Genomic DNA, 10,370 nt, shown 5'->3' with positions numbered 1-10,370 from the left:
AAATATGTATTAAAGTTCCCTGTAGTGATAATGCAAATCGATTTGCCATGGAAATCAATTTTTGAATAACAAAGTGCCCAACACATCTGCTTCCTGGATAAACAATTTCTGTCCAAGAGAGAACAGCTGCCTTGTCATGGTAAAGGATGATAAGCATTCAACTCCTTAATCCTGAGTTCAGTTCAGTGACATTACAGAAAGTGTATTTCAGAAAATCTTTGGGAAAAAAGTGGCAAGCACCCAATACAAAGACTGCAGAACTGACTGCAAAGATTCAGGACTTACCATTACAGCAAACAAGATGCTTGTGCTGGTCAGATTGCAAAGGGTCTATTCCGTAATCTTGAAGAAACCAGTGATGCAGCCGATGATACAGTGATCACCTTGATGTATCAGAATCAGCTCCCATGATGTCAGCAACATTCTTCCCATCAACCATGAAGTTACATGAAATATTTTTTGTTCAGGCTTGTATCAGCATGCCAAAGAATCTGCAATTATTCTGAAACATACAGTACATATGTATAGATTAGAGCAGCCTCACCACTCATTCTGCAACCATAACATCAGGATCCAGGGGTCTGAAAGTTTACTGAGTGATTTTGCCTTGTATCCAAGAAAGTCAGTCATAACAAGGGCAGGGTAGTTTCTCTAGCATACATATAACTGGTATATTGTGATATGACATATGTGGCAAATTTCACTCATGAACTTATAAAAAGGGCCAGAAAGTATATGATATTAAGCCACACTTAAATTCATTCTGTGAGGCATGTGACTTCTCTCTCCCAAAATCCCACTTCCACAGGAATAAGAATACCTTGCAAACAGGAAACAGTTAAAAGCATGCTAAGAAAATAAGTAATATCATGTGTGTAAGGAAAAGGTAGCAACACTAAGAGAATACAAAGATATTTATGTAACACACTATTTGCAAAACATTTTTTTTTTTTTTTAATTTTACCTCACCTGAGCAGACAGATGAAATTAAGCAGCTAAGTAGTAGTAGAAAGGAAGATGAGAAGAAAACAAAGAGAAGAAAAAAGAAATGAGGATAACTAGAGATGTAGGTCTCTAGAGCCAGAAACAAAGAGCAAGTCATACTTTTGCAGACAAAACATATGGACTGTGGTATGTATCTTATAGAACTGCTGAGAAGGAGAAGTCACTGGAGCTAACTCTTTCTCCGTGCCCCTCTCTGATGAGCACTGAATAGTGCTGATGCCTTTATTTCATTCCTACAGCACACCATCCATCTTTGAACCCAGAGATGCCCTTTGCTATCTTGAGGTTAAACTGGGAAATGTTCTTTCATTCCTCGAAATTCCAGTGTGACTGTATTTGAAAAGCAAGCCTATTTAGACTTATATACATTCAATAAGAATGCAATTAAGAAAAATAAAATATAAGACATTTAAACTCTCAGATATTTAACAGCAAAAGCTTTCTTTAAGTGAGTGGTACTGGGTGAGAAAGAACCTTCCAAATAAAGCACAGCTGCTGTGCTTTGTATAAAGTTGCATAAAGTCACTAGAAAACATATCGCAAGAGACAATTTTGCCTTGGAATTGAAATGGGTGAGCTGATCTAATAAGGTCTCTTTCATTACTGTTAGTTATCTCTGACTAAGCAAATACACAAAGGGCTCTTATATTTTTAAAAGGGTAGAAGCATTTAGAAGCAAAGAGAATTCAGGAAAAATGCAAATTTGCTTTTTTCCTTATGTAGGTTCTAGATAGTAGAACAAAATGTGAAGATGTACCATTTCAAATTAAATGAAAGAATATAAGAATCCTATATGGGCATAAAAATGGAGCTAGGAAAACCCTTTAGTCTTACCATTAACAACAAAATGCTAGAGAGGGCATTGTCATTAAGGACTTGTTTGTCAAACAATAAATCTGAAGCAACTTATCACATGAGTTCTCTAGGGAGTCCTCTCTAGATTCATTACATTAGTAACGTAATGTTAAGGTAAAGCTAACAATACTGTTACGGTAAACTTTGAATTGGCATTCACTATGTTACATTTCTGTAATGATTTTTCTGGCCTTTTCAAGCTGTGCAAGACCAAACCCGTTATGTATACAAGCGTTCAGTCAAAAAAAAAAAAAAAGCATTACTATTTGACAAGACAAATGCTGGTATTTTAGAGCCAAATTCTCCTCTTTCTCATTCACTGAAAGCTTTAGTCCTACATTTCAGAACAAAATTTAGCCCATAGTTTGGTTTTATGCATTCAAAATCCTGTCTCAGTCTAGCAAGGTAAATACTTAAAGCCATAAGTTTTGTGTGAATAAAGGCTAGGTAAGGATATAGACCAATGTTAGCATTTACTACACCACCTTCCAGCAGGTACTCTTGAAGTATTTTATAAATGTGAATTAATTTCACCTCACAGTCCTGTGTAGCAGACAGGGAAACTGCTACTGTGAGGTTAAAACCCAAATAACTCTTTATTTTAGGTGGGTCAGCTTGAGCTGCAAAGCAGTAGATATTGTGTCTGAATTGAGAAATGATAGGCTTTTGGATCTGTAATTGTAAGTAAAGTTCAAGGTGTACCAAGTTGAGAAAAAACACACATATCTGAAATCTATGGCTACTTTAGAAAAAGCTGTGTGTGATTTGACCAGGGGCATGCTGCATGCCCATGGCAGTAGGAGGAAAAAAAGAAGTTACCTCCTGATTTCTAGTCCTGTTTGTTAACATCCTAGATGAATGATCTGACGGTTATGTACAGTTTTGAGAAACTGTAATCAAACATTTAAGAAAAGAAAACCCCATGATTCATTAATGGCTTTGAAACATTTCTCCTTGAGGGAGAACTCAAAGTCTTTTCATTTACTTTTTGGGGAAAAAAAAAAGTAAGACTGAAAGATGATTTTATTGGATGTGTTTTGAAAGTAGATTGAGAGCTGCATCTCCACATTGTGAAGATTTTGTAGGACCTGACAAAACACAGAGACATCTTCCCCAGAGCAGATATACTGGTACTGGAAAGTTAATTACACCATCAGAAGCTGAAGCTGATAGAACAAAAGCTTAGCATTAAATATTAATGTCTTTTGTTTTTAAGTTATTTGGGGCTGCAACTATAATTTATTCCACCTTTATGCAACACCAATCATACTGAGGTATTGATGGTGGATTAAGCTTGTGAGCATCACTGTAATACAAGGAATTAGACAGATACAAGGTTGTTAAGCAGTCTGCTCGATGATTCTTCTAGAAAAACCACAACATAAACATTTTTAAGATATACCTAGGTGAGTATGCAAAGCAAAAATGAATACAAGTAACGGCCTTATTTAAAAATGCGATTTATGTTGTAAGGCACTATTTTTGACAGATCTGAGTCCACGATTTTTGTCCATCAAGGAATTTTGGTTTTTACCATCATGATTTTTTTAGTAGATCATTCCTAAGACTTTTGCAACTCCTCCAGTGTTAGAAATAAGACAGCTGACAGGATGCATGCCAGTTAGCACACTGCTACACTTCAGTCTTTTATCACATGAATTTTGCATGGGGGCCTGTTTCAATTTTTCTTAAAAGTAGATTTTCTACAGCCACCATTGGTATAGTTGCAGAGTCTTACAAAACAGCTCTGCAGAGCTGGCAACATGTAAGTAAGAACTATGGCGCTGGGCTACCTCAGGGGGCTGACAGGATGGGAAAGGATATTCCCCAATTGCAGGGGGCACCTTTAGCCACACTCAGCCACCAAGATGCAGGGAAGAACAGCTCTCACTCTGCCTCTATTCTCACATGAAGCAGCAGAAGCCAGGAAACGTTTTCCTTCTCTTAAAGTTACTTCACTGTGAGCACATCTTAAAGGTGGAAAGTGATTTTAATATTGCTGCTCCTATTCATTTTAAAGGAATTATTACAAGAGAGGAAAGCTTATTAGAATACAAATAACTTACAAAAGCCATCTAATGATATTACCGATTTCAGCGGTATCCTGCTCAGGCAGAAGCAGCAGCAAGTGCATTTTACATTGGCCCAAGGTACGCAGACACCTCAGAGAAGTAAGACTTGGCTTTTGAGCCCTGTGGAGCACCAGTCTTTCTCTACGCCTGTTGGGTGAGCTGTGTGCCTTTTTTTTTCCCTCCCTTTGATGGGAGAGTGACTTTGCTGTTTGAGCCCACCAGCACCCACGGCCCGGCTGAGGCCCTGCCTTGCCTCCGCGGGCTGTGCTGCCGTTTAACGGCTCTTGGGGCGGGGCCCACGCTCGTCCCCCGCGATGCTTCGTACTACAGTGGCGGGGGGGGGGGGTTGTTTCCTTCCAGGTCGAGGCGCTTCTTTCCTTTCCGCCCCGGACATCCGCGCCGTGCGGAGGCACCGCTGGCGGCACTGCGAGGGCGATTCGAGGGCGGCTCGGCCGCCCCCAAGGGCAGCGCCCGCGCAGGGAGGGAGGGAGGCAGCGGGCCCCGGCGGGGCGGGGCTTGCCCGCCCCGCCCCGCCGCGGCAGCGGCGTTGTCATGGTGGTATCGAGCCTGACCTTCGCGCGGAGCCTGTGCTCTCGGCGGCTCTGCGGCCTCAGGTGAGCCCCGAGCCTCGAGGCCTGGCGCCGGCGCTGCCCGCCCCGCTCCAAGAGGGACCCGCGTCGAGAGCGACCCGCGGTGCGCGGCCGGTAACGGGCCCTCCGCAGCCTCCTGCCGGGTCAGCAGGGCCGCGGGGAGGGACGAGGCCGGGAGGGGGGTGCCGGGGGGGTCTGCGGCCCCGGGACGGCGGCGCTGCTGGTACCTGAGAGCAGCCTGGTGTGGCCGTGCCGGTGTCGGCGGCGGCCGTCCCGTATGTAACGCTCTGGCGGGCCTGCAACTGTGCTTCTCGCCTGCAGCGCCAGCCAGCCCTTTGCGCTTCCAAAAATACCTGCTGTTGCTGTTGTTGTTTTAGTCTTCCTTCTGCTCGTTCTGTATAACCCTGCCCTGCGGGCTGAGTTGATTTTATTTTGTGAGAAGTCGGTTTGAAAGTGTAAACGTTTCTCCTCAACTCGAAGGCATCCAGAGACTTGAAAGATGTTGCCTTACGAAACACTTGGCATTTTCTGTTTCCTTTCTTTGTATTCCCAAAGTTAAAAGAAACGACCCCTCAGGACACAGCTGTGCATGTTTTCTGTGCAGTGATGAGGTTACTTACCAATGATAAAGCAGAAAAATAAGACATCTACAAACTTCTTAAATCGGAAATGAACGCATTAACGTTTGTCTCGACTTGTGTGCTTTAGCTTGAAAGCAGGAATAATCCATCTGAAGTGATAACTTTCTCCTTATGATTTGGAGATGCGTTAATATTCCTAGGACTTGCAGATATATAAATCTCTTGTTCAGATAGGAGCTAAACTTCCTTGTAAAGAGTTTGCTATTGCAGAGCCTACCTCAGTGAAAGGAGCTCGTGACAGCCCTGAGCTCAAACTAGCAAGTCTTGTCTTCATCCAAGATGAAAATTCTGCTAGTCAATACTAAAAATCGAACGTGCTCATGTTGGTAAAGAGAATATGTTTTTTTAAAAACAAACTGCATATGTTATAATCAAAAAGTGTTTTTTAAAATCCTAGTAAAAATATCAGATGGTACTGAGTAAGAATTAGAAAGTCAGCATGGTTTTACAAATTGTAAGACCTTCATGAGAGCTGTAGTTTATTTCAGAATTTTCTAAGCTGAGTAACTCTCTGGGATAAATGCTTGTGTTTCTGAAAAGGCAATATTAACACCATGACAAGAAGCAATTAAGAAAGCTGGTTTCCTCTAAAATACATTTTATGTAGGCCTATAGAACAATCCTACCTCATTATTAGTGCCAGAATTTCTAAACCTATTTACAAGTGTGACTTCTGTAATGAATAGTACATTAAGAAATAGGTAGAGACAGAGGCTGCCTTGAACGAGTCTTGACCCACATACCTGTAGAAATCTTGTAGAAATTTCTCTTTGTCTTATTTTGGATATCAAGTCTGACTGGAAAGTTTGAAAGCGGGTTTGAAGTTTGTGCCACTTTGATCAGTTTTTATGTGCCTGGCAGCTGATCCAGTAGTTACTGGGATGCTTTATCCTTAGACATGCTTATAATGTGAAAGGCTCTCTTAAACTTTCATATAAAAATCCAACTATGGTAGCTGTAGATGCCCACTTTTCAAAATAAAACACTGTTTAACACCAAGTTATAGTACTATTGCAGTTGTGGGAGCTTGTTATCTGGCAGTTTGTCAGAGGACGCAAAGTTTGTCTGTCACCTTTGACATAATTTATCAGAGTTGCAACACATCTTTGCTGGTAGTGAAACAAGGATTAACATGTTTATAGAGCACCACAGCTGCAGAAGTCGTAAGAAGTCCAAACTCACCTTCTCTGGATCTTGCAGAAAGATTTGAGAATTGATTAAACTAGAACTGCATGTACCTACGCATCACTTACATTCGGTTGTGATAATGTGTTCTCTTTGACACAGAATCATCAGAGCACTCCTATGTCCTTCCCAACGATATTAATGATAATATCTTATTTTTAACTGGTAGCTTATACAAAGCTTGACAAACTAGATTTATAAGGCAACTTATCCTTTGGATTTCTTGGGACAGGAGATATTGGAGCTGGAATTTCTGAAGGAAGAAGTTCACTGTTTCAGTGGTTGTTTTTCTTTTGCTCGTTTCTTATATTCTTTTTTAGTAAACTGCTTTCCTTTCGTAAGTATCTGTGTGCGTATCAAAATATAAAAGTTAACTTTTGCTGGGTGTTGTTCCTACCCCCAGACAAATACCTGGGTATTTTTGATCCAGATTTCTAATGTACAAATGCTAGACTCAAACACAAAAGCAACAACACATGTACTTATTCCACTGAAAAAAAAAAATTTGAATCAGCTTAGGAAATACTTCATTAAAAGCATACCTCATGTTTGACTATATGTCTGGTGTTCTGTTAGAGCAGTGGTCTTTTTTGTTTCTGCTTTGTCCTTTTGGAAGTTGCTTCTTGCCAAGTTTGGTGCTGTCTTTTAGGTATGTTAGTTTAAAAAAATTTTTTTAAGTGCCAAGTATTGAGCAGCTGTGTTTTGCCAGACTTCTGCTTTCAGAACAGAAGGGAGTCAAGGCTCCAAGAAATTGCTGAGTCTCTGGTGCAGGCAGTGTCACTGAGCAATCCATGTGTAAGCCACATGCAGTATTTGCTTTAGTGGGGCTGAGAAAAATAGTCATGACTGTTACCACAACTCAAGAAGAATTCTATTATTCTTTTAGTTATTAATGTTTAAGGTGCAAATACCTTCAAACCAGAACAGGATTATATAATCATATAACAAAATTTTATACAACTATAAATGTATAAAATATTTTGGACTATTTCCTAACAAATATAATATCACAGTGCCAGAGAGGTTATGGAACCTCCAGGCTCAGGATTGTTTAGAGCTTAACTGGACAAGACACTGAGCAAGCTCATCTAATGTCAAAGCTGTCCCTGCTTTGAGCAGGGGGATGGAGTAGGTGACCTTCTGAGGTCCCTTCCCACCTACATTAACGTATGATTTTGTGCCAGTTTTTGGGCTGAGAGGCTGAACTGCATCTTCACCAACAGCAGAGCATTTTTATGAGAGGCAGTCAATGTGATTTTAATGAGGGGTTTGGTGCAAATGTATGTGCTTTATGTAGCCAAGTTGTAGGAGCAAGAAGAGGTCAAATAAAACTGCTTTTGGATTTTCACTTCAGATTCTTCAAATATTGTGAACTGCAGTTAATAAAATGCTTAGGCACTCCAAAAGAGGTCTTAAACAGATGTGGGGCGCATAAGTCCAAAACTGTGGTCTAGATGCCTCTATTAAACTGCTGCATATGCATGGAGGAGCCCAAACTCAAAGTGCCTCCCATCATTGTTTGAAAGCTTAGCAAGCTGTCTCTTAAAACGCCTGGGATTGCCCCAGTTCTGAGTGGTCTGATCCATCTCTCCTGCCAAGCCCAGGAATGGAAACGAGGTACTCTGCCTTTGCCACTTCCCCCCCCCGCCCCCGTCAGCCCCATGAAAAGGAGCATAATTCTGTGTCTTATTAGATAAAGATCCTGTCCGACACTGCAGTTATCTTAAAATGGCAATTCACAAATCACAGACCATGCACAGAATATAGGTGCCTAATTCTGGGTATGGAATCAACTTTGACCTGACGCCATAAAATCAAGAGTGTGCAGCTGCTTAATGTGTGGGTGCTGAAGTCCTTTTCTGATTTAGTTTCTTACAAGTATCTAAGTATTTCAATTAGGAATCAGTGCATCTTGACCGGGAAACTTTGATTTTTGCAATTTGGCCATTAAATCATAGTATTTTTCTCCCACAGCTTTGTGAGAAATTATTTGAAGTAGGTACATGAACATTTTTAAGAAATGGGGAAAACCAAAGAGAATGCAAATTGTGAGATCAGCATGACTTTTGCTTTCGATTTAAAAGAGAACTCTCTAGGCAAGCTTTCTACAGATAAACAATATTAACTTATTGTTGCTAAGTTGTTAAGATGAGAGGGAGGGAAGGTAACTCTAAATTGGAAAGCACGTAAAAGACTGTACTGCTGGGTATCATTAGGCTAGTGGAGTTATGCAGAATCTGCAGTTTCAAACATACATCTCTGAAATAATGTCATATCATTAAACATTAATAATGGACTAATGTTTTAGTATATAATCAGATATATTGCACCATTTATTTGTGTTATATCTGGTCTGAAATACCAGACAGGTAGGCTTTATTTTCTGTATCAGCAGTATACTGGCAGAATTATATCAAAAACACTGGCAGCCTTGCTGCACAATGAACTTAAGGTTTTTTTGTTTTTTTTTTTCTTTTGTTTTTGGGGTTTTTTTTCCATCTAAAGTAGGAAAAAAAGGCATATCCTTGGAACACTGGGAGAGCAAGTTTCTTACAATCTTAAGGGCAGAATGCAAGCATTGATCTTACTTTTTTTTAATAACCAGGACATTCCTAATCCTTCCAAATTTGGAGTTTTGAGTTCCACTGGCTCTTCTCCCAGGTGCCTGCTTGTGCTCCCCCATCGTTATACATAATTGTTCCAAGTCTGAATTTGTCTGAGGAGAGGGGATGCTAACCCAGATGCACATCTAGAGCCGTCTTACTGAGGGTGTGCTCGTTCCACCATCTTCAGATTCTGTTCAAGGGGGGAGGCTGCACAGCTCTGATGCTGTGATGCAAGCTGTATCTGCCTTAGCAAAGCAGACCAAACCAGTAGAGGCAGAACATTTGTTGGTGTGAACTCTGCTCCACACTATCCTTGCTTTGGGGTTTTACTTCAGACTGGTTGTAACCTGATCCCAAGACAGAATACCTGTTAGCAGCTGGAGCGCATCTTCTAATTTAGTTTCATCCAGAAGGAATCTAACTCACAAGTGCTGAAACAGTTCTGCAACACAAAGCAGGAGAATGGAATCAGGAACAACTTGGAGATTTACTTCAAAAGCACTCTCCTCATCTGAACTAAGGCAGTAGCGTAGACACAGCCTAACTTTCTAGTTTGTTTCTTGGTACGGTTCCTTTAGCAACTTCAAAGAAGGTCAGATCCTATAGAAGACTGATCTTTTTAGGAGCTATTCTTATGTTTCTCAGCAATGCTGAAGAGCTTTTTTCGAACGTGCCTTTGCAAAAAGTAATGGTATTTGAATAAAGTGGATGGAAAAATAGTTAACTTTCTCTTAAGCTATGGGTTTGTCCCTGCTTAAGGAGCCTTGTTGATCTTTGTCCAGGCCTGGAATACTTCCTGCTTACAGTAAAGTGGTCTTTACTACAGTTTCTGTTCTTCAGCTTGGAGACAGCATTCTCAAGGTTCAGAATTACCTTGATCCTGGCTCTTGAACAGTGTCACAAATTTCTAATTCCCTTCCCAGCATCATCTTCTGACTAGGCATCTTCATGTTTACAGCCCACCTGCACAGCAGGAGCTCAGGTGCTATCACATCATAGCACAATACGCATCTGTCCTCATTCAGTCTCTGCAGTCCTTTTCCACTTCTGATGGTGGGGGGGAATAACTGAACCTGCTCACTAAGTTGCTCAGCCTTGATTTGATAGCTCACTTACAGGTTTTGATCGTGATGCCCATTGCCGTTTGATACATTCGTGGCAAAGCAGATCGTTACAACCCTGGAAAGCTGTCCCTTCACCTGTGGCATAAGTGGCATCTCTTTCTTTTCCTGTCTCTGACTGCAGACCTTATAGCTCCTTCCTGTCCTCTCTCCCATCCTGTTAACTAAGCCAGTCAGATGCAAGGTCCTAGAATACACAGGTGCAGATTACTCCTCACTAGATTGGTGATGGTAAATCTGTTTTACCATAGATAAAATGAACTAGTTAAGCTTAGACAAAGAGAAGTAGAGGAAA

General features: G+C 41.0%; 1 protein-coding gene across 3 annotated transcripts in view; it reads left to right on the top strand.

Moving 5' to 3' along the window:
• Nucleotides 1-4,453: 4,453 nt before the first annotated feature.
• Nucleotides 4,454-10,370, top strand: part of ECI2 (enoyl-CoA delta isomerase 2) — a 30,654-nt gene continuing 24,737 nt past the window's right edge. Inside the window, exon 1 of one of the 3 annotated variants that reach the window (XM_026069761.1) lies at nucleotides 4,454-4,546. In XM_026069761.1, the coding sequence (XP_025925546.1) occupies nucleotides 4,485-4,546 (62 nt within the window). In that variant the 5' untranslated portion in view covers nucleotides 4,454-4,484. Of the gene's footprint in view, nucleotides 4,666-10,370 lie in introns of all 3 variants that reach the window. The other 2 variants (XM_026069764.1, XM_026069765.1) reach the window with 2 other exon arrangements.

Source organism: Apteryx rowi, unplaced genomic scaffold, assembly GCF_003343035.1.
Source record: "Apteryx rowi isolate R43461 unplaced genomic scaffold, aptRow1 scaffold_3, whole genome shotgun sequence".
In the NCBI taxonomy this organism is placed as follows: domain Eukaryota; kingdom Metazoa; phylum Chordata; class Aves; order Apterygiformes; family Apterygidae; genus Apteryx; species Apteryx rowi.
The sequence above is the reverse complement of the archived record's forward strand: the minus strand, read 5'-3'. Positions and strand labels throughout refer to the sequence as shown.